Genomic DNA, 21,995 nt, shown 5'->3' on the forward strand with positions numbered 1-21,995 from the left:
ATTCCATATTTTACTAAAATAAATTTCCCTATTCTTATTAGCATGGCGTACAACCACTGTTCAGCTGACAGCAGAAAAACTTACATGATTTGACGACACCCGCAAACCGCGCACCAACCGCGCGGCGAATATTGGTTCGTCTTGCGTATAAACAACATACCAGAGCAAAGAAAGACACGAAACCCTACAGAATGTGCAAAGATTTTCGCGTTTTCCTTCCGATACCGCGTAATATCGATTGATTTGCGGTGTACGTGTGAGTGCATGCGGGGTGGAATTACATACGAATACCCCTCCCCCTTTCAGTGGGTGCAGTGGGTGGCCGGGAACTGTTGAAAGTGCAATTCGGTTAAGGAAGCATCCTTCGCCTCACCGCTTGGTACACCATGGAGTATGAGTATATGCTGATGAGGAACGAGAAGGAAACGCAAAACCGCTGCTGCGGAGGTCGTGTTTGGTGTGTACAGGTACCGTTGAATTGTTTTCGCGTTAATGCCGTTATGCGCTATACCTTATTGAATTACAACCCCCACCCCATGGTGCTGTGATCGATGGAAATGCTGCATACTATTGCCATCGGTACGGTTTACATTAACGCTCCGTAACAACCCTTTTGTCTCCCATTGCAGGATATTTGCGGTATCATTTGTGCCGTCCTAACGTGGAGTTTAATGTAAGTGGCTTTTTTGTTGATACATGAAAGCGAATAGACGATGACGGAATGCTAAATGTTATTCCTATGTGTTTGCAGATTGTATGCAGAGTTTGTAGTTACAATGGTGATCCTGGTACCGCATCCTTACAAGGCATATCGGTACATTAACTTTATAATTTTCAACACGGGCTCGTTCCTGGCGTTTGCATCACACTTACGTACAATGCTGTCCGATCCGGTGAGTATGGCTGAAGGCAAGCACAGGACTACCCAGCAATGAAATATCGAAACTATCTGCATATGACTTGGACATGTTATTCATTGTAAAATACCGATGAAAGATGTGGGCGCAAGTTTGAGCTTAACACATTGGTCACCCATTTCTTATGATTCTACAGTGCCATAAAGGATTGGCGATTGTAACGATAACGATTCTCCATCGGTCACCTCGCTGATAAGCAAATCTTAATTTCTGGACCTACGTTTATGATAACACTGCGATTAGTTAAAGCACATGTTTAAACATAAAGCTTTCTGTTTTGATCGATGTATTATGTGGCGTATTGTCTAATGATTTTTTTTGTGCCTATTCCTCACAGGGTGCTGTACCGAAAGGTAATGCAACTAAGGAAATGATCCAGCAGCTCGGCTATCAAGAGGGGCAGGTATTTTTCAAATGCCCCAAATGCTGCAGTATTAAGCCGGAACGTGCACATCACTGTTCCGTTTGTCAGCGGTGCATACGCAAGATGGACCACCACTGTCCGTGGATAAATAACTGCGTCGGGGAGAACAATCAAAAGTTTTTTGTACTTTTCACGGTGAGAGATGCAAGCAGCCAAACGGGTGCGTTGCAGTACGCGGCAAACGATTACTAATTATTGAACCTTTTTGATTCATCCGTTTCAACAACCAGTTTTACATCGCATTCATTTCCATCCATTCGATATTTCTGGCTGTAAATCAGTTCTGTCTGTGCATTAAGAACGAATGGAGAGAGTGTTCGAACTATTCGCCACCGGCAACGGTGATACTGTTGCTATTCCTCATACTGGAAGCGCTACTGTTTGCCGTCTTCACGATGATCATGCTCGGTACCCAGCTGAACGCAATATGGACCGATGAAACGGTAAGTCCAGTTTATGCTACCGTTATGTGTGTTGTGTCGCCTTCCGCTCGGTAATCTAATGTGGTTCTTTTTTTTCCTTCATCCTCTCGTAACAGGGTATAGAGCAGCTGAAGAAGGAAGAAGCCCGGTGGGTAAAGAAATCGCGCTGGAAAAGTTTTCAAGCAGTGTTTGGCCATTTCTCGCTAGCCTGGTTTTCACCTTTTACGCAACCGCTTAGAGCAAAGCACGAAAATTATTTATATTCAGTCTAATAAAAACAAAACACACGAAAACAAGAATTACTTAACAATACGCGTATTGTTTCACACTTGGCATACACCACACCGAGCGATCCTTAGCTTTCCGCCCTCGGCTAACCGTTGAATGGTGGTGTCCCTGAACGGAGGAACGGCAAGGCATCCCTTTGATCTGTGTACGGTACATTAACGTGTCTTTCCTCCAAAAATGTTTACTGTCACTGCCGTGCCCGGTTCATCTTTCGCATTAGCTTCTTTTGCTTCTTCTCATTCACGGGACCCTCTTCGGCGGGATCGCCTTGGAAAAATTGCTTTCCCACCGTTTGCCACAGCAGCCAGCCCGCTCGTACCGGGAGCAGTAACATTAGCAGCCAGAAGAATTCGGACAGAATCGATACGAGCTGTGTGCCCGAGGTCAAGATGACGATGTCTTTCACGTGTCTGCAGAAGAAAAGTGGTATTGGTGCAGGTTTCGATTCTGTTTTACGATTTCGATAACACGCGCAACTTACTCCGTGATGCCTCCCTCTATATTAAGATCTGTTCCCGTTTCAATGATATCACCTTTTTCGGTAAGTTTAGGTTTGCTTATCATAGCCATAAAGTAATAACTGGCACCATGCGCTACAATGCAAAGAACCGTCATGACCTGGTGAAAGAAGGAAACTATTATGTACACCACTGCACGATTTTCTTTTCGAATGTCCATTTTGAGTACGTACCACCGCAAGTGTGGAAAGTTCGGCATAAACAGCAAAACCAAGGAACTGGACCGCGCTAGCGATTAGTGACATGTTTCGGTAAAACTTAACCGTGGCCACATTTTCTTCCACAATTTGTTTGCTACCCTTGGTAGCCTTCTTTTTAGGCGGTTGTTGTTGCTGAATAGGGAGTAAGAAGGATATTATTGGGAGTTTATTTCCCTACTTTATGTGGGCACTTACCGACATGGTATTCTGAATTGTTTAGTGCTGTTTTTTTTTTCATTCGTCTTTGCTTACGTTGTGCCGTGTCAAAACACATCGTCACTTTACTGTCAGTTCGTCTGCACATATAGCTGCCACCAGGTCAAATGTAAAATGATTTTTAATCATATTTTTATCATTTTGAAAACAGTTTCTTTAAAAAATGTTCTCCAGATTATTTTTCAACTAGTAAACATTTTAACAATAATGAACAGGGATTGTAACCCAAGAACTTTAAATTGAGTTACAAAATTTACACCATAAATATTCACCAAAGTTGTGGAGTGTTTGCGACCACTGTGCGAAAAACGTGGAAACAACACGTTTCCGATTATTCGTGCCAAGGACGGCAGAAGCAAACGTGCTTGGTTGAAATTGGAACTAATCACTAAAAATACTAAAATAATATAATCAAGCTGTTGTCAAACTCCTTATTCTCTTTAAATTTTTTCTTCAAAACGAATAGTTAATGAAATGCATTCTTTATCCATTAGCAGCCAAAGCCGTTGTATTTGATTGGCGTCTCAAATAGCATCCACAAGCAGTTATTTCTCATTTATGCAACACATTTTTTCATTTGTGTTAAGATTACGACTCTTTATCGAGTCGAGTCGAGTCAAGTTATCGATAACTTAATTATCATTAATTACATATTTTAAAATCAAATAACAACGTGTTATGTATCTGTGAGTGGTAAGACTTTCAGAGTACTTAAAAAAGATGCTTTAAAATAGACATATAATCAGTACATTAAAGGCCCATTTTTCCCCATATGAATATGGATATGGATATGGAGATATAAAAAGATTACAATGATTGTTTCATAGCTTAATATTTCCTGGGAAAAACTATATCTCATTATCTCGTTAAATAATACCATCAATTTCTATCTTTTCCAAAAGTTTATTTAGGCTCACTGGCTATTTAAAATGATTGCGTCAAGCATACAAAAATGCCTAGTTGAAAACCATGTTATAGATGATCGTACAAAATAACTCCCCAATCGCGTTAACACTAACACCAAACTGCTGCTTAAAGGTTACACGCCGACTCTGATTACCGATTAGAAGCGGCATAAAAGTGGCGCGAAAATGAAACCCACCTCCACCCCACGTGCATATAAGCACAATGCGGTAGATACTTTCTTTCATGCTCAATAATGCTACTGTTTTCGCTTGCACCAATCACGAACCACTTTTCCGGAGCCTTGGGAGCATGTACCAACGTACACACTTCATTGGGGTACGGTTCGTTTTCCGCATATTTTTCGCGAAAAGCCATTCACGGTTTGATTGTGCGAAAGACCAACGAGAAAGAGGGAACGAAGGGTGCAGAAACAATAATCAATTGGTGCCGGTACAAGTCGAAAACCGTACAGCAAAAAAAACCACAAGGAAATGATAATGTGTAATAATAGTACGACAGACCCAGTGGGCAGCAGTTATTTTTAAGGTATTTTATTAATGTTTATGTAGTTGATTTTTCCTCCCTTTTTGGGTTGTTTCATTATGTTTTTTTTTTTTTCATTGTTTATGTTTTCTATTTTACCGTCCGTTTTGTTTTGTGTGGTTCCGTTTTTGCAAATTGTTATTAACCTTTTCTTCATTTCCATGCACCTTATCGTAATAGTTTCCGGTGGCAGTGTAGTTCGGTAGCGTTCGCCTACCAGCCTAGCTGATTAAGCTCGAGCCCAGCCCATTCGCATCGTGACCATCGATCTCGAACGTTGGATGATCGTGCTTGTAGTGATGATGGAAGTGTTCGTGCTCCACCTCCTCCTTGATCACGACCGGCTTGTGTACCTCTTTCTTCACGATCTTCTCCTCCTTGATCACCGTCGGTTTGTGATGGTGGTGCACCGTTTTCACTTCCGTGTGCACATGCTTCTGCTGCTTCACTTTGACCGGTACATGGATGATGATTTTCCGCCGTTTGCTACGGAACACCCGAACACGGTAGAGAAGGAAAAACAAAGTTAAAGAAAGGGAAAAATAGCACCCTCGACTGTATTGCTTTGTTCGAAGGTATTCGCTTATCGTTTGGCGGGCGGCTTTTTTTTCCTGCTTCACGTTCGCGAAGTTTCCACACCACACCACTGGTGGGCGCAAAACAGTTTTTCCTTACCCGGCTGCAGCAGATTCGACGAGCAGGAACAGAAGCATAAATGCCGCAAGGATCTGTACAGATTGTGAACGTTTCGTGCGATCATGCCAAATCGGAAGCACAGCAATCGATCGATGATGATAAATGAGAAAAAGAAACAGATTTCCAGCCGAACGGAAACGGGGTGAAGAGCAAGAAAAAAAAAGAAAAGTGAATAATTTTACCCGCATTAAGCAAAAAAACACTGAAACCAACATCAAATGCAGAATTGGGTCTACGAAAAGGAAAGTGAAAACATGAGAAACGATCAATTTGATGTTTACCGAATGATCGTTTTTTGAGGTGTTTGTGCCTGTTTGAATGATTTTTTTTCTAACCGTAGCTCGTTAGTTCGTTTAGCTATTGTAGTGTAGTTGTTGTTGTGTTTTTTTTTCGGTAACGAATTATAAAATAAATTATCGCCATTACTTTGTGTGCAGGAGTACCCTGTTTAGCTCATTAACCCTTCAAAGAAAACGACGAGATGAATGGAGAATGAAGTAAAGGGTGTAACAAGGCATGTAGTCAACGTGCCAGATGAATGGCACTAATGGTACTTTCCGACAACGAAACGTACACTTCACAAACGTACCATTAATAATTTTGCCTCCAAAATTAGGCAAACGACTTATGAATTTTCATTTCACAGCTTCTTCAGCAATCGTGTACTTTGTTTTAGTTTTGAAGGAGTTTGTAAATTACACCCTTCCGTTTGGTACCGGGTAAGGTGTAAAGATGTTTTACGCCAAAAAAGGTAAACAGCATTAAAAACCGAACAATGATTAGATCGTGAAATCGATGCCTAACTCTTTATCTCTCTTCTACAATCCACACGTTACAAATCGCATTAAATAATAAGGGTTCGTCTCTTTGAGTCTTTTGAATGACGCTTGGGGAACATTCATATTTTGGACACAAGAATCAGCTTTTACTATTTTTGCAGCAAACAAAACTTATTGTGCACTTTATTTTGTGAACATTTTATCGTTTAGTTTGCAAACACATGTGTCGCAAAAAATTTGAATGGTGGTGTTTTTCAAGAAATGAACAAATTTTACTGTTGATTTTTTCCCCATTTTTTTTGAGAAAAATTAAAACAATTTTTAAATGGCCTTAAAACCGTTAAGTTAAACAATAATAAAGATTGTAGATATTCAAACACAAGATCATGCAGTTGAGTGAAGCCAATGACTTCAGCTAGGAATGCGACGTCTAACCACTGTTTAGCATCAACACAACACTCAAAAGTCCACACCCCGGAAACACTGTACAAAATTAAGGCACTACACTTTTATATGTTTAACAGTTTAATTTGCTTTTTACTGTATCACAATATCGCTTCAAGTGTTTTCACTTTTCTTGTTACGTTTTTTTAGGCAAATAATACATTCGAGAGCACAAATATTTTCTTGTCGATATTGCTATAAACCAATCAAACTCACCACCAAACTAATCCGCATGGTTGTGGCTTTTGAAATCTGGAACGGGGGTACTACTACTACAACTACTACACGTTACTTGCTAGCTGATAATGCATAAATGAACAACTTTACTGATATGCTTTGCTTTTTATAGCACGACCAAAGAGACGAACCCGCGCACTGGCATAGGCCGTGGTGCACCGACACCCCCACCTGGGGCTATGCAACGCCAAGCAGCAGGGGTGCCAAAAAAGGAAAACAGATAGAATCGATGATGCACCGCACGCAGCAGCGCATCGTGTGCACTTCATTATGAATGACTTCACTAGCTACAGCTTACTTTACTTTCTTTCTTTCTTTCGCCGCCACCACCGTGCATGCAACGAAGGGTGGCCTTATGCACATATCGTTCAATCCCACTCGTGGAAAATTTAAGGAAATGCATCAACTATTTTGTAGGTAAATGTAGCGTTTTTTTCGGGTTTGTTGTTTTTTTTTTCGCTTTTGAAGTTCATGTTAAATGCAACCAACCAATGCAGGTGGAACAAAGGGTGAGGGTGTTGAAGGTTGTGTATAATACAACCCCAGTGGGAGGCGAACTTAAGGTTCGTCTTTTTTGTGCAATATTGAAAAGCCCCAGCACACATAATTATCATGTTAAAACTACCACAAACGTTTAATATCATTAAAATACAATTTACCCTGTTTCATAATTTATTAGAATAACAAGTAGATTAGTGAACGAAAATTCTTTCTAAAATTTTCTTTTTTTTTGCTCTTTTCTAAAAGTTCTTTAATCTGTCCTACTGTTAAAAGTGCGTGCATTTTTAGGACCTGTGCAAGGCACCACCATTGATTGACAGCAAAATTATGTTGCGGAATTTGCTGCCAAATGGTTGAAAATAGGTGCATAAATTAATAAATTAAAACAATGCTAACCGTTTACGTTTAACTTTAGCTATTATTTAAAAAGAAAATTAAAAAAAAAGAAATCTGAAAAAGAAATGGAAAAGCCATTCATTGTCCATATGCAGCACGAAAGAATGTGTTGTTAAAACGCAAAAAGAAAAGTAAGTTTTTTTTTGGTTCAAAACTTGAACGCCCTTACTAATGCATTGCAAACGAATTAATTAGGTTACGGTGTGCGATATGAAGCACTAATTGTACACCCTGGTGCATCATATTTATGCATATTTGGCAATCCATATTTGCACATTAGGCAAAATAGAAACAAAAACAGTTATCTAAACATACAGACACAGAACGGTTGTAACGATTATGCACTTATGGTTACCTTCAACTTTTACCGTCCACCAAAACACCCACCAAATATGCCGGGACCTAAAGGTGGAAAACTAACGGCAAGGAATAATTAAGTTGTGCGGCATTATTTCGCAATGCATACAAACTGCCCCGTTGTGCTCTGATTAGGACGAGGTTGTGGAGGGTTTGTTTTTTCGTTAGGGGTTTATGGGGCCCAATCAAAGATATTTTCGATGGTGTGCAAAATTTAGTGGCGTTTGTTTATTAGCTTTCCACTTTTGCGTACACGATCAATAAATTGATCGTTTTGTATTGTGTCTTAGTTTGTGTACAACTTATATTATGTACACCTGGTTTTATGATGCATTTAAAATACACTGTTTATGCTTTTGTTAACGAGGCATAAGCGTACATCCTTATACACAGTTTAATTGCTGCCCATAATTAGCGAGATGCTAATGATGGTTACAATCATTTGTCAGATCCTCTGTGTGGCACCATTTCGTTGTTGCATAACATTGACCAGCCATCAACCACACTGCTTCGCATTACATCAATTTCCTGGACAATAAATAAAATATTTTATTGCAAAAAGGCATGTTTCATCATTCTAATAAAAGCACCATAAACTTCCGTGCACGTCCCGCTAAAGCTTAGCCGAAGCGATCGGACCTTAAACGTAACCGATTTAACTGCTCGCCCAAGTTCCGGAATCAAAATTTACATGATGAACATAATTTCTCACACACTTTGCGCACTGATAGTGTGAGCATTGAATGGTTCCCGGTACTCGGAAGGAAACCAACTGGCAGGCGGCCAATTGTTTTGCCAGTGTTAACGGCTATGTAATGATCTGCACGCCGGTGAGCAGTTAAACCCCTTTGGCAAAGATTAGCGCATTGCGCTAATTGTGCGTAAGGGTTTGATTAAAGCGGAAGTTTGTGTTTGTATGTGTTGCTAAAACAGGGGTACAATGATCGAGAAGCACGTGCGAACGTATACCGCACATTACCGTGCATTTAAGCGTTTATTGCTGAACCACACATTTGGCTAAATGAGTTTACTCTCGCTGAGGTTAGGGTGCTGAAAACTGGGAAGCATCTCATCTGACGACTGTCAAACGTTGATCGTATACCCATACAGACAGCGGTTTCCGAGTGCTAGAGTGTTAGGATAGGGAGATGGTTGTTGTTTGCTTCCCAGGTATCTGCTTAGATCCACGAACGTACGACGAGCACGGCACACACAAATCAGACGAGACAGATATGTGTCGGCTGGGGTTGAGCGAGCCCGTGGGACTAGTGAAAGTAGTCAATCCACTTTGTTTTCGGGTTCCCTCCCCAAGAGCAGAAACCCGGGGGGAGACAATACAGTGAAGCGGCAGTGTGTAGCAACCGGTGGATGATCATCATCAAACGCTTTAGACGCTCTATTGCGAGGTAGCGCGACTCGTTGAACCCCTAACCTCAACTATAGACACAACACGGTAAGGTTCGGTGTGGAGTTTATCAACACGGTGGCAATATTAGAAAATGTAGAGAAGTAAACGAAAGAGTGTTTTTTGTAGAGGAGTTTAGGGGCAATCAAAAGCAAACTAATCGTGTTGGCAGGAAGCCAAGATACTTACTACTGAACTACTTATACTACTTTTTTCTTTTAAACTCTTCCCCAAAGTCAAAGGACTTAACCTGTCACAATGATACGAGTCGACAAGATACTGCCCTGGTTGGTACTAGGACTGATGATCATGCTGATACAACGTCCTGTCCAGGGATACGATCCAACCGACAAGGAAATTGCAAACATCGTCCCACCGAAGGGAACGTTCGATGCGTTCTACCCCCGGGAAATGTACGGCGTAAAGAATGGGAATGCACGTCCCGCTCATGCCCACGGAAGTTTCTACGCACACCGTAATCCGGCCCTGGTTGAGGTGCGTAATGCAGCCGCGTACGGATTCCGGTTCGATGGTAAACGTCGGTTTAATTTCGATTAGAGCGAGTGTGCTATTCTGCCTCACCGCTTTCGGATGTGTAACGCATTTAATATGTTTTTCTTTTCAATAAAATAATAATAGCAACGCAATACAAACTCCATCTGGATCATTTGTTCCGAAATTGAACGCATTGCTGGAATGCTAATGACGTGATCTAGTCGGGACCACCACCATTTGCGACGGATCATCGTTACACTCGTTCAATAGTTTTGTGCTCCCTGTTCACCCTGGTCCCACCCTATTGACAGATATCCGTCAACGATCGATGATTGATGATGATGTTCGCCTCCGTTCAATTAATGTCTGCTCTTCGCTTGTCTGGATTACGTCTAGTTTGCTGACCGTAAATCGATTACCTGAAAGAATGATTAATTCCCGCAACCGTTCTCAAACGGTTGGTCAAATTTAGAGGACGCCTAGAAGTGGGCCAATTGTGGTTAAAAAAAAGGTCACAGATTTAGGCCAAGAATGGGACGGACTGGGTAATCCGTCCATCAGATTCACTTTCAGACCCGTCGATCGAATGATTGATTTCCAGCGTAAAAGTTGATTACGATCGCCGTTAGAACTAGAGCGTAAAGAAGCATGGAATAATGAGATCGCTGTTAGTTGTTGGGTCTAATTAGCTTGGTGGTAATAAAAAAAACGAAAACCCAGTGCAACACAGGTTACAAGTTAATTGATTTATTTGTGTCCTCTTTTATCAATTAATCAATCGGCTAAGGTGCAGGGTTTTGTTAAATACAGAGCGTTATTATAAATAGTTCTACAGAGCAAACTTGAGAAAACTCTACCTGTCGTGATGTTTCGTCTAGCGTTTCATTCGGAATGTAAAAAGTTGTTTGTTTGCAACAACTTTAAGCTAATTTCTTGTCTAACACCAGTGCAGTTTCAACGTGAAACAAACGTACAAAAATAAATAGCACAACAGAACATTGAATCCACATCGGACGGAGCGTGACGATCGTGCAGGATCGTTTTTTCCAGAAGAATTTTGTCCCCTTGCTTTGATACGTGAGACACATACCCAGTGCTCTAGGACTGGCTTCTAGACTTCACTTTTCACTTTCACCGCTCGGTACGACCACTTCCGCGTCGGTTGTAGCCGTTTCATCTAACCGCTTGTCAGCGACTTCCCCGTGACTTTGGACATTGACCGCAATCGGGCACATGCAGGGCACAAACTGTACCTGGGGTGTGTGCGGTGCATTGGACGGTAGGCTGGAAAGATACTGCACCTGATCCATGGTGAAGTAAGGATACTTGCTCGGATGCTGCTGACCGTAAAATCCACTCGACGGGGCAACGACTCCCGGGTTGACGTTGGGAACTTCACTTGGAGGTGGAGTTATGGGGGGTGATGATGGTGTATGTACTACCTGTGGTTGTTGTTGGTGTTGCTGTTGTTGTTGCTGCTGCTGCTGTTGCTGCTGGACTTGCTGTAAATGTTGTTGGTGTTGCTGCTGTTGGTACGCTGGTACTGATCCACCAATGGAATTTGGATGTCCCGCGACGGAATTACCACTACCGGATTGACCCATTCCTCCAAAAGCATTGCCAAAAAAACTGCTGAATGGACTACTGCTGGTTTGCTGCTGTACCGGCTGGACGGGTTGGCTTGTGGGCTGTACTGGAGCGATCTGTTTTGCCGTCGGTATGATCGAAGCTGGGCTGGCCTGGATGAACTTGTACGGGGATGGTGGAGCAAGTAGTGAGTGAGCCGGAAATGCTACCGGTTGGTAGGTAAAGGCCCGGACATACTGCACCTGTTTGCTGGCCACTGGTGGATCACTGGTGAAAGACGTATGTACAGAGTGTCAGTAGCAAGATTTGCGGCTCAGTCAACCTGACATAGTGGCAGGAGTACATACCTAGTCTGACTGGTAGACCACCAGAATGCACGTACGGAGACGCTGGACAGTAATAGTACAAACTGCAACGGTTGAATAATAGAACACTAAGATTAAACGTCACGGTAGAAATTCCAACCTCACGAAACAATAACCATCTTTAAAAAAAGTGTCCAACAATCACTGAAATATAATAGCACATCACCAGAGTACTACTCCTCATTTCCCATCACTGTCCATACAACAAAAAATCCCCAAGAAAGGTTCAAAAGATCTCTGCCCGCTTACCAATATCTTTAATGGCTGCATCATCATTCTAGTGACACTTGGAACGAACTCTTGAACGCTTGTACCCTGTCACCGATAAGAAGCAATGGCACTTCGGTGCAAGTAAATCTAATGACAAAACACCAACACAAACTGCACAAAATCTTTTCACTATTCTTCAAGCACAATTCTTGAGCACCGAGCAAAACACCGTTTCACTGAATCAGATCAAACTCGCTAATGCTTTCCGTTCCTGCTAAGAACTCCTCGTGCTCCGGAATACCTTCAGACGCTTAATGACCAAGAATGCACCATTTGTCGAGATATTTATAATGCTCGCCCCTACCCGCAATTAGGGTGTGCGTCTCGGTTCTAGCGTGTTTTATCACATCCCTCTGCTTTGCCGCCAGCCTCCACACTTGAGAGATTTTAATTCTAAAAAAAGCGGCAAGTAGAAGGAATCGGAACGACACGAACTCTCTTTCTAGTTTTGACCTTCCTTGTGTTTCACTTTCTTACTATATTCCTTTTTTTCGATGGGTTGCCCTTTCTCTGGTGGGACTTCTGGCTTTCGTTTTGATTCCTGAAACCATTTCCAGCTCTTGCTCCATTCTATCGATTGTGGAGAGAAGCATTGGACAAAGTGACCAGTTCTCTCGACAAGGGCACTTGTTCGAAATGGTAAACGCGAAAGCATCTTCCACGCTAGTAGCTTGTTTAAACATAGGGCACAGAATGAGAACTTCTTGGCTTTGTGTGTTGTTGGGTTTTCCCTTTTTGATCAAGCATCTAATAGGCCGATCGGTTGGATCGTTGCGTACCCTTTCCGCTTTCTATATCACACTCTCCTTCGCTGTGCTACATTGTAGTCGATCAAAAAAAAAAACGTTGATACGCCTATGATAGGCTAATTTGTCAATCGGCGTAACGATGGTGGTCCCGAGCAGAAATGTTTTTAAAGCCCCACCATTTTCCCCATTCACAGGGCGTTTGATCGTTATCTCAGTATCGTGATTGAAAATCGATCATTGAACATCACGCGGGCAAAGGAAATCCGGCACTCTGCTTATTGTGCTGAGATGTGCCAGTCTCGGCACGTTTGTTGCGTTTCTTGCCGGGATGGAAGATTTTCTTTAAAGCCAATTGTGGATCGGTTGATAGGTGGCATGATCTAAACAAAAAAACTATCATCGACGCAGTTAATCGCCTGCTTTACCGCGATCTACTTCCATCGGCTACCCAGCGGGGGACATCACGATAGGTCGGTCGCAATAAGCTGCCGATGATTCGATGGTTTGTTTCTGTTTTAATGACAGTTCTGGTAACCTTTTTTGGGGGAAGACATTCTAACTAATAAACCCAAAACTATGAACAAATGATTCGTGGCGGCATGGATCTGCCTAATAAATGGAGCGAATAATCCGTAAAAGCTCACCTGTAGAGTATGCTGGACGAAATCACTTTCCCCCGAGTTTCTTCTGCTTCTTTATCGTACTCCGGCGTAAGTTTTGCGGAATACCAACAGCTCCACTCGTATGGTTATGAAGGTAAACACGGGTATAAACCCTTTTAAGAGCGTAAGATGTTCACCAACAGTGAGGTAGGACAGTGGGTTTTGATTATACGCCCTCGTTATACTTCCAGGGAGGGGAGATTAAAGCGGATTCCTATCGTAACCGTATAGAGATGTGAGTCGATCTCGATCGGTGGAAAAGTGATTTGATTTGATCCATTAATTATACACTGCGGAAGGACAATCGGGTGAGTGTTTTAGAATGCGTCCCGGTTTCACTTTCGGTGTGGCCAAAATTTCTAGCTGAACAAGCAGCGGATGAAGAAGAAGACAGAAACAATCAACAGAATTGATCCATCGAAACCGTGCTGTGAGAAATTGATTTGCTGAGCAACTGTGGAGCTGGGAAACTAAGTAAGTCATCGTCGGCACGATCGTTCCCGCTATAATGGCAATGGTATATAAAGTTGTTGTTCCGAGATGGAGATGGAGAAAGTAAACGATTCGAGAGTAAATAAAACAAATAAACAGTCTAGTTAAACTCCAATCATTGGGTGGTCAGTAGTAATTAGCTTCTGGAGCTTCTATACGTAATAGGTGAGCTGACTGATCATTTTTGGTGATTTCCTTTTATCTGTGGATAATGGATAGGGTGAGATCGATAACGAGAGTGATGAGCATACATGTTTCTACTATGCATAAGCACTTTCCCGTGGAATTTGTACGTTATTTATCTGGCGCTATAACCCTTCAACGATCGTGCACAACATATAGTTATTATGATATGTTCGGATATAAAATTCCCTTTTGATTCCATCTGTTTTGAACAAATGGAAAGTGCTAATGATGACAATCTTGCGAAGATTTAATCGTTTAAAACTAAGCTTATTCTACTTAAGCGTATATTTCATATGAAGAGCTTATTAGTACGATTACTAACGTGAGCTATCCATAAGATATGCTTTTCCATTTAACCAACCAAATTTGCTAGAGTTATCCCTGAAGTGTGCTTGAATCTTCCCAAGCACCAACATCCGACGACATCACTCTCCGCTCTCGAAAATACTTAGCCAATCGGAAGTGAGTCAAGCTACTACTACGCTCGCGTGTCAAGTGGCGAAGCCAATCAGCCTCTCTCATGGCGAGTGTTTAATGACAGCTGCGTGACAAGTGTTTACATATGGAGGCATGCGTTCTGTAACGCATTCCTAACCAATAAACCAAACAAAACCATCCGAAACCCATCACCGGGCCAATACGGTTTAGAAAGTGAAAGATGAGAATGGGGTAACTTTCGACGAAAGAACACTCCACAACCCGTTCGGAAAGTGAAAAATAATCAGTCAAGCTTAGCGGAGAAATACCGTCGACATGTTCCGTTCCCGGACCGCACTTAGATGTCACACTGGCGGCACGGACGAGTTCGAATCTTATCCGTACCATTTAATATACTACGGGCCAGAATGTTATCCCGAATGGTGAAGAAGAAGCTTCAAGAGCAGCTGGGCGATGTCCAGGAATCCATATAAGGAAGAACAAAAATGTAACCGAGCGAGATTCCGCTCGTTCGGTCGTTTCGGGTGCATAAGACATATTCAACTGAAAGGGTGGAAACATCAGGAAACTCTCCGCCGTAGATGGGTGCTCATGGTGTTCCCATACCCAAGTGTCGATGCGAAGCGGGTTGGATGGGTTGAGAAGGGCAGGAGATTAAGATATTATCTGTCCGAACTTTTAAATGTGGGTCTGTAACATTTCTTCGTTTGTGCCGGTATGCGCCGGTATGGGAATGGTTTCCTCCCTCGAGCTTGTTCACCTGGTTCATGTATCGAAACCTTTTCCCTATTACCTTGCGATCTTTCGATCTCTCTTCCACTAGCGCAACGGCTCTTGGCTTTGTTTTTCACCGGGAAAGGACCGCCCGAAGGATTGAAGGGATTAGAATACGTACCACGGAAATGATCTGTTAGACATTTCCACTGACAGCGTAACCGGTCAAGCTTGTTATTACTTTCGTTCGAACTTGCCCTCAATCAGCGTGATCACCCGGCGACCGTGAGCCGACCGCATCGGGTCAATGACCGGGGCTAAAAACCCGGCGGGGAGCCTTCATTGAAAATAAAGGTAAAGGATAATCACAGCGAAAGGAAGATCGAAACACAAATCCAGACTGCATTTTGTGAGATGCAACGGCAAAAGGTACATTTTTCTCAAAAATATTTCAGTATTTAATCACGATGGCTTACATTAATTGCTGACATATTGACTAATATGTGTATGGTGAAATCAGAACAAGGAAGTTGTATCGTTTCGTCCGCATCAGCTTCATTTAACCTAATCCGTAAGATTGTCACTGCACCGGAATGCATTCCGATCGTCAGCAACATAATCGCTTTCTCTTTCAACATTTCGGTCTGTATTGCACTGGTTGTTAGGCTTATGGTTACGATTGCGATCAAGAAAAGCTCTCATCTATTCCACCAGTTTTTGTTTTTAGCCTTCTTCGAACATATGAGGACACTCTGTCTAAGGAGTCGAATCCAATGGCGTATGCTAAAGTTATAACTTCAACTGATCTACAGTTGAGCCGATCATTGAATGGTTATGGTGCTATTGTTACTACCTTCGAACGGTTGGGGTCGCTTCCACTTTCCTTCCGTTCTTAACACCTATTCGACTGTGTTGTCATAGATTTTCAGCTTTAATAAACCCTGCCTTGATTTTGTAATGCTTCGATCTTTCGCTCCATTGGGCACTTGTTACCAGTCCGCTGTGTGACGCACGGTTTAGGGTGCTATAAACATTTCCTCCATTGTAAATGCACCATAATCGTAGAATTTAAGTGTTATGGCGATAGCATTCCGTAAAGGGAACGCCGATTTACAGTGGTGCCGGTTGGAAGCGAACGGAACGAGTCTCGCGCTCGAAGATACTAACTCATTCTAAATCTTTTTCTCTCGCTGTGAGAAAGCCGATGATATTTAGTGGCAAGTTTTGAAGCTCTATTTCCGTAAGGTTACCCAAACAGGTTGTTTTTTTCTTCTTCAGCTTCTTTTCATATGCAAATAAGAAAACCAATCGAGTGATGCTGAATGGGCTCACATGGCATTATGTAATGTTGTAAAACTGATTCGAAGTTGTAATAATCCGTGCCAGTTACCGTTTTACAGCAAGGTAATTCAATCGTAAATGGTAAGCTTTTGTAAGTAGGACAGCCTTCTAGGGTGAGCTTTAGCAGTATATAAAATATAATTATGTGAATTGTTAAAATGTTGTCACTTTACCGTTACCGATAAGTCGGGAAATTCCAGTTATTCGTCCGAAAATTACAAAAAAGCAAAGTAAATAGATAACTCGCGTCATAGGTATCTTCAAATATTAGACGAGGCAGAAGAAAAGCAGCAAATGTTGTGCAATGCAAGTCAATTAACTTTTTTGAACTATAAAATAAGTATATTAATAATAAATTATGTATAAAAAGAATGGATTTTGAACATATCCATGTCTTTTTCAAGTCTTAAAAGCTTCTCAAATTTCCTAGACCACATCTTGTAAACCTACTTTTATATGCAACTGTATGTCATCATAAAACCTTTTGAGACATCTGGAATTGCCATTAATCTGACATCAAACAGGGACTTGTTTCCGTGCTACTTCAATATACCTCAATGAAGCTTTTATCTTGCTTTGATTACAATTATATCAAGCCAATAACAATGTTGATTCTTCTGCGTATTGGACAGGTGTGATTCACACTCTGTAACCCTTGTCTGTGACCGATCTTTCGACATTAAAAAAAAACCTCTCAAGAAACGTCGCTATCCATCACCTTAACTACTTTCCGTACCATCTGAATGCTAGTGTGAGTTAGATTATGCAACTGGAATGTCACGTGTCCCCAGCTCCAAATGTGTCACATCGAGCGAAAGCGGAAACATTTGGATCACGATGGAACGGAATGAACGCAAATGAATGTCCCGCGTTTGTTTCCGTTGCAGTTCGTTCGATGGACTCGGTGATCTTATGATCAGGGGTGGATATATTGGTAGGAAGGTCACCGTTTTTCTACAGCTTTTGCTGATATTTAATATGCGGGAACCCTCCCCATTCCAGCTGGCTATCGATTGCAGCTGAACAAAATGCATTGAAACGATCCATTTGGTTCGGCAGGCTTAGGTGTCACTGGTATGTGGTCTTGCATTCATTGTATTTAAAGCACATCCTGTGTCACCGACAGCATCAGTGTTGTTTGTGAGCTCTTACCCAAAAGACAGAGGATCTCTTTTAATAATTGCATTGTAAACGATCGCACCACGACCCATCTCTAAGCATGAATCTTCAGCAAGTTGTCTTAAGTTTGGGCGTGTTTACAACACTGCTACGTGATCGGTGTTATGCCGATGATGACACAGAACAGTGAGTCACCAGTTGCTGTCATCTTTTCTTACGATCTTGGTCTAATCTTTTTGCCTCTTTTTTATAGCGTTCACATCAAGCTACACGTACCCGAAATTATCAACCGGCACGTCCACGTCAAGACGAAGTACATGCACGTGTACCATCCGAAAAAGATCGTTCAGGAGATGCCTCCAACGTTTGTCGACCAGCCACCAATGGATCACGGCATGTGGATGCCATCCGGTGCCATACCCTCGGCCATGGTTTCTTCCCCATCGTCGGCCCTCTCGTCGGCCCTCTCGTCAGCCTCTTCCTCAGCGATGGCTTCCCTTTCCTCGATGGTGCAGGACAAACTGTCGACGCAGCTCGCACAAGAGTTGATGATGCGCTACCGCAACCTAGACGCGCCCACTGTTGGAGCGACGAGCGATCTACGTGAAACTGGTGATGCTTCCGATTACCTTCGGGATTACTACCGCCAGCAGCGGAAGTTGTCCGATCAGCTAATGTTACAGGAAGCGATGCAGCTGCCAAACTTTGCACAAACGAAGTATCTGTCCAACATGGGATACAATTGGGACAAATCGTTTGGTGTCAAGTCGGGCGATGGTGAAACCACGAATCTGCTGCCAAAGAAGTCAAAGAAGAAGAAGGCTTATGGCCACCTGTAGTCGTTCATTTTAGCACTGTTATTAGTTGTGTTGAAATGTTGTTTAACTTTATTTTGTTACGTTGTTTTTCGTGTTGATGTAAAGAGGAATATTTAAATAAAACATTGAATATTTAATAAGTCAATAAGATTCTGTGATTCAATAATTGTTTCCAACGAAAACAAACTACAAATTATTTCATAAATCTATAGAGTTACCTCGTCACTAAACGCTTCGCAATGGTCGCGTTTGCGAACGCGATTCAGAATTTTTTTGCGAAACTCCAAATAAAAAAAAATACGAAAAGTCGCTATACGTGTATTTTCAGCAAAAATTCGCTATGCGAAGGGCGACTTAGCTTTTTTGGGAAATTTTGCAAAATTTTATAAATTTGGTTGAAATAAGTTTGTTTTCACTCAAATAATGCTTTAAATAAAAAAAGAATGAAGAATTATAAAAAATAAAAAAAAAATAAAAATTTGAAAATTTCCCAAGGCTCATTTTTGCACCAAGTTTTGCCTATAACTCGGTCGGTATCCAACGGATAGCCAATCTTTAACCTGTGGTCGATAGATGGCACCAATGGCTACATTTTCTTCTTGGACAGCCATGCTCTCAGGTGTCCGTGCCGGAAGTTATTCGAGGAACCAAGTTCCTTACCCTGTTTGAGAAAATGTAAAATTTTCCTCATTTTTGAGCAATTTAGCAAAATTTATAAAGTGATATATTTTCATGCAAATTTGTTGCAATATGTTTCTTTTCACTCAAATAATGCTTCAAATTAAAAAAATAATAAAAAATCAGAAAAAAAATTCAAAACATTTTCCACTCGAAAATTTCATAAGGCTTACCCCTTACGTTTTTTTGTGAAATTTTGCAAAAAAAATAAAAATGATTTATTTTAATGCCAATTGGTTGAAATACGTTTCTTTTCACTCAAATAATGCTTTAAATACAAAAAAACACCAAAAAATAAGAAAAAAATAAAGCCTTTGCTTTTTTTGAGTAATTTATCAAAATTTTATAAATTGATTTATTTTAATGCCAATCGGTTGAAATAAGTTTTTTTTCACTCAAATAATGCTTTAAATAAAAAAAATAATAAAAAAATTAAAAAATCTATTAATTTGATAATCTCCTAAGGCTCTATCTATAAGTCATCTTAAACTAACACATTCAAGTCAAATTTCCTAAACACATTCGATATTGTTAACAATGCTTATGTTTAGTACAGTTACTAAATCAAATGAATAAAATACAAAGATATAAACATTAACAAATAAGCTCTGATTGAGTCAATTTATAAAAAAAAATAATTTAAACACCAAAACGATATTACGATATAACGAACTAATACCAGTTCAATCATCATTAAAAAAATTAATATTTTGTATAAAATTAATTTCATTTCATTTATCTATCACAAAAACACTAACCAGCTATTAAGGTTAAAAATTAACATATGAGTTCTTAGCAGCTTGCAACAAACACGCTTGCGGTTACAGAAAAAGTGCATTCGTTTATAATTTAATTAAATACAATCAATTGTAATCATATGTTGCTGGTGCTTTCAATGCTGCACTAAACTGTTTAAACTATTAGCCACAGCTGATCAGCAGCAGTACGGTCTGATGAATCCATTTACTCCATCAGTTGATTGTCACGTTCAATTTCTTATGCAATTTCGACAAAGTCAAATTATGCTGTACGATCGCACAGTGTCATGGTGAAGCAGCCAACGATACCACCTAGCGAATGTCAATGACTGTGACCGGCTGTCATGGACCGGTGATTTTCCTCGGGCTTCCAACACTTCTGATTCATCCTGGAAGGTCACGAACGTTTGCCACTGATCGCTCCAATTCAAGCCTCCGTCGTGAAGAAAGTTTGCCATTGTCCGAAATTCAATTCCCATTTGTCTTCTGAAAATGTATCCCCGCATAAGTGTCTTAAATTTCTTGCCAAGTGTTCGTCTCTTGGTATCCTGTTTTACCATGAGCAAACGTACTGTTTCAAAGATAGCTGTCGTGTATTAGTATAAATGCAGCTACCCAAGGCAAGATGTAGTCAAATTCATTCGATAAGCCGCCAACAACTGGACTCCTCTGTCAAGTGTGCTCAACACCTGGTCTGCAAGTGTATCAACATGAAACAATTTTTGGTAAGTAGACTGAAGAGAATAAGCTTCAAATGTTAGCAAATCATGTTCACAACATTTACACTTTCTTGTACTTAGACCGTTGTGCTATTGCTGCTGATCGTACTATGCAGTATGTTGATGAGCGTTGAGTCAGCAATTGGTGGCGATCGATTAGTTTTCCACGTACCAATCAACTACAAAAACGTGCACATGACAAAGACACGTGTGAAACCGGTCCATCATCGAACGTTCCAGAAGACGGACTACAAACTGTTAGGCTACAGCATGGACAAACACGCCCATGGAGCGATGGAGCACATGTCACCGATGGAGTATCTGGCAAAGATGCAAATTCTACGGTAAGGAAAAAAGTCCTTTTTTTAAGCTTAGTGTTATGTGTATCCGTCCATTAAATATAATTGTAATTATTCATTTACAGTGGATGACTTTTGAGGAACACGTACATTTATCGGATCAGTAGTGTTGGAAAAGAAGTTTTCCCTCTCAGCAGCATTTTAAGTGAAATTCCGTGAATTCATACACTATTAATATCCTACCAACGCGGCTAAACATCTTTTGTTAGCGGAACCTGCATCAATTTCTGATCTGGATTAGTACACAGAACGACACACAAAATGTCAATCTCTTGACGTGTATGTCAACCACCAAAACTTTTCGGGATTTGATCGCGGGTCTGTCGATTCGTTCAGCAGTCAGAGAACCTCTTCTATTCCGCACGGCCACGGAACTAGTCCCTACGAGTAGATGTTGATTTCTCCTTTTATTATTGTTTCTAATGATACGGCTTTACTATTTTTAACTGTTTTATGAAGTATATGTTTTAATTGCTTGTTGTTTGTATGATGTAAAATATAATGCATTAAGTGATAAGTTGTTATCTTTGTTATTTTTTGTTTAATATTTGATTTGCCTTTTTTATCGAAATAAACAAACTTAATTAGACAAAAAGCACGAACAACAACGTCCTGCCTCTCATGACAACAGTAGGAAAATCACTCTGTTAAGGACGTTCACGGCCAAAGGTGATTGTACTGGTAAGGTGTTAAAACACTTGCAACAAAAGCCAACATACATATTTCCGGCTGAGCACCGGAAATTAATCGTAGTCCGGCATGCGTGCCGCACATACGCATCAGTTCCAGAAAGCACCACAACCTGTAGTACGGGGCTCATTCACCTTCCACGATCAATCGAACGATCGTGCGTACGTGTGCCTGCATGTACCTCTTTGAAAATCATTACTAAACGATTATGTTATTTTATTTTCATATGGTACACGTTAATCCCCATGTCCGCTTTTGCACAATTACCCCCCAAACCCTTCGCACGTTCAATAAGTAGGTTTATCT

At 41.0% G+C, this 21,995-nt stretch overlaps 7 protein-coding genes across 7 annotated transcripts; 4 read left to right on the forward strand and 3 right to left on the reverse strand.

Moving 5' to 3' along the window:
- The first annotated feature begins 56 nt into the window (after positions 1–56).
- Positions 57–2,062, forward strand: LOC125766500 (palmitoyltransferase ZDHHC3). Its single transcript, XM_049432525.1, has 6 exons — positions 57–467; positions 630–673; positions 752–893; positions 1,255–1,476; positions 1,572–1,784; positions 1,880–2,062. Exons 1-6 carry the CDS (start codon positions 387–389, stop codon positions 2,033–2,035), a joined length of 858 nt encoding a protein of 285 aa, XP_049288482.1. The 5' UTR covers positions 57–386; the 3' UTR covers positions 2,036–2,062.
- LOC125766510 (transmembrane protein 208) lies at positions 1,998–3,073 on the reverse strand. Its single transcript, XM_049432538.1, has 4 exons — positions 2,965–3,073; positions 2,743–2,901; positions 2,533–2,669; positions 1,998–2,461 (listed from the first exon to the last, which is right to left on the reverse strand). The coding sequence occupies exons 1-4, from the start codon at positions 2,968–2,970 to the stop codon at positions 2,239–2,241; spliced, it is 525 nt and encodes a 174-aa protein (XP_049288495.1). The 5' UTR covers positions 2,971–3,073; the 3' UTR covers positions 1,998–2,238.
- A 1,353-nt stretch (positions 3,074–4,426) lies between these two features.
- On the reverse strand, positions 4,427–6,719 carry LOC125766517 (uncharacterized). The gene is made up of 3 exons (XM_049432546.1): positions 6,570–6,719; positions 5,110–5,162; positions 4,427–4,920 (listed from the first exon to the last, which is right to left on the reverse strand). The coding sequence occupies exons 1-3, from the start codon at positions 6,585–6,587 to the stop codon at positions 4,656–4,658; spliced, it is 336 nt and encodes a 111-aa protein (XP_049288503.1). The 5' UTR covers positions 6,588–6,719; the 3' UTR covers positions 4,427–4,655.
- Positions 6,720–7,780: 1,061 nt separating this feature from the next.
- On the forward strand, positions 7,781–9,911 carry LOC125766518 (uncharacterized). The gene is made up of 2 exons (XM_049432547.1): positions 7,781–9,297; positions 9,486–9,911. The coding sequence occupies exon 2, from the start codon at positions 9,508–9,510 to the stop codon at positions 9,805–9,807; it is 300 nt and encodes a 99-aa protein (XP_049288504.1). The 5' UTR covers positions 7,781–9,297; positions 9,486–9,507; the 3' UTR covers positions 9,808–9,911.
- A 689-nt stretch (positions 9,912–10,600) lies between these two features.
- LOC125764888 (probable serine/threonine-protein kinase fhkB) lies at positions 10,601–11,972 on the reverse strand. Its single transcript, XM_049429538.1, has 3 exons — positions 11,946–11,972; positions 11,679–11,764; positions 10,601–11,598 (listed from the first exon to the last, which is right to left on the reverse strand). The coding sequence occupies exons 1-3, from the start codon at positions 11,970–11,972 to the stop codon at positions 10,863–10,865; spliced, it is 849 nt and encodes a 282-aa protein (XP_049285495.1). The 3' UTR covers positions 10,601–10,862.
- A 5,500-nt stretch (positions 11,973–17,472) lies between these two features.
- On the forward strand, positions 17,473–18,619 carry LOC125766504 (uncharacterized). The gene is made up of 2 exons (XM_049432531.1): positions 17,473–17,853; positions 17,921–18,619. Exons 1-2 carry the CDS (start codon positions 17,768–17,770, stop codon positions 18,504–18,506), a joined length of 672 nt encoding a protein of 223 aa, XP_049288488.1. The 5' UTR covers positions 17,473–17,767; the 3' UTR covers positions 18,507–18,619.
- A 1,563-nt stretch (positions 18,620–20,182) lies between these two features.
- On the forward strand, positions 20,183–21,942 carry LOC125766515 (uncharacterized). Its single transcript, XM_049432544.1, has 3 exons — positions 20,183–20,646; positions 20,722–20,984; positions 21,065–21,942. The coding sequence occupies exons 1-3, from the start codon at positions 20,527–20,529 to the stop codon at positions 21,069–21,071; spliced, it is 390 nt and encodes a 129-aa protein (XP_049288501.1). The 5' UTR covers positions 20,183–20,526; the 3' UTR covers positions 21,072–21,942.
- The last annotated feature ends 53 nt before the right edge of the window (positions 21,943–21,995 follow it).

This window comes from Anopheles funestus, chromosome 2RL (genome assembly GCF_943734845.2).
Source record: "Anopheles funestus chromosome 2RL, idAnoFuneDA-416_04, whole genome shotgun sequence".
NCBI lineage: Eukaryota > Metazoa > Arthropoda > Insecta > Diptera > Culicidae > Anopheles > Anopheles funestus.

Bases quoted from the DNA above. Each gene is read 5' to 3' on its own strand.
- LOC125766515 (XM_049432544.1), top strand. From the start codon at position 20,527: ATGCAGCTACCCAAGGCAAGATGTAGTCAAATTCATTCGATAAGCCGC. The intron at 20,647-20,721 runs GTAAGTAGACTG...TCTTGTACTTAG, and splicing joins TCAACATGAAACAATTTTTG to ACCGTTGTGCTATTGCTGCT.
- LOC125766518 (XM_049432547.1), top strand. From the start codon at position 9,508: ATGATACGAGTCGACAAGATACTGCCCTGGTTGGTACTAGGACTGATG.
- LOC125764888 (XM_049429538.1), bottom strand. From the start codon at position 11,972: ATGATGATGCAGCCATTAAAGATATTG. The intron at 11,765-11,945 runs GTAAGCGGGCAG...GTTTAATCTTAG, and splicing joins TGCAGCCATTAAAGATATTG to TGTTCTATTATTCAACCGTT. The intron at 11,599-11,678 runs GTATGTACTCCT...GTCTTTCACCAG, and splicing joins TGGTCTACCAGTCAGACTAG to TGATCCACCAGTGGCCAGCA.
- LOC125766510 (XM_049432538.1), bottom strand. The intron at 2,670-2,742 runs GTACGTACTCAA...TTCTTTCACCAG, and splicing joins AACTTTCCACACTTGCGGTG to GTCATGACGGTTCTTTGCAT. The intron at 2,462-2,532 runs GTAAGTTGCGCG...TTTCTTCTGCAG, and splicing joins ATAGAGGGAGGCATCACGGA to ACACGTGAAAGACATCGTCA.
- LOC125766517 (XM_049432546.1), bottom strand. The intron at 4,921-5,109 runs GTAAGGAAAAAC...GGTGTTCCGTAG, and splicing joins GTCGAATCTGCTGCAGCCGG to CAAACGGCGGAAAATCATCA.
- LOC125766504 (XM_049432531.1), top strand. From the start codon at position 17,768: ATGAATCTTCAGCAAGTTGTCTTAAGTTTGGGCGTGTTTACAACACTG. The intron at 17,854-17,920 runs GTGAGTCACCAG...TCTTTTTTATAG, and splicing joins GCCGATGATGACACAGAACA to CGTTCACATCAAGCTACACG.
- LOC125766500 (XM_049432525.1), top strand. From the start codon at position 387: ATGGAGTATGAGTATATGCTGATGAGGAACGAGAAGGAAACGCAAAAC. The intron at 1,477-1,571 runs GTGAGAGATGCA...TTCAACAACCAG, and splicing joins AGTTTTTTGTACTTTTCACG to TTTTACATCGCATTCATTTC. The intron at 1,785-1,879 runs GTAAGTCCAGTT...CTCTCGTAACAG, and splicing joins CAATATGGACCGATGAAACG to GGTATAGAGCAGCTGAAGAA.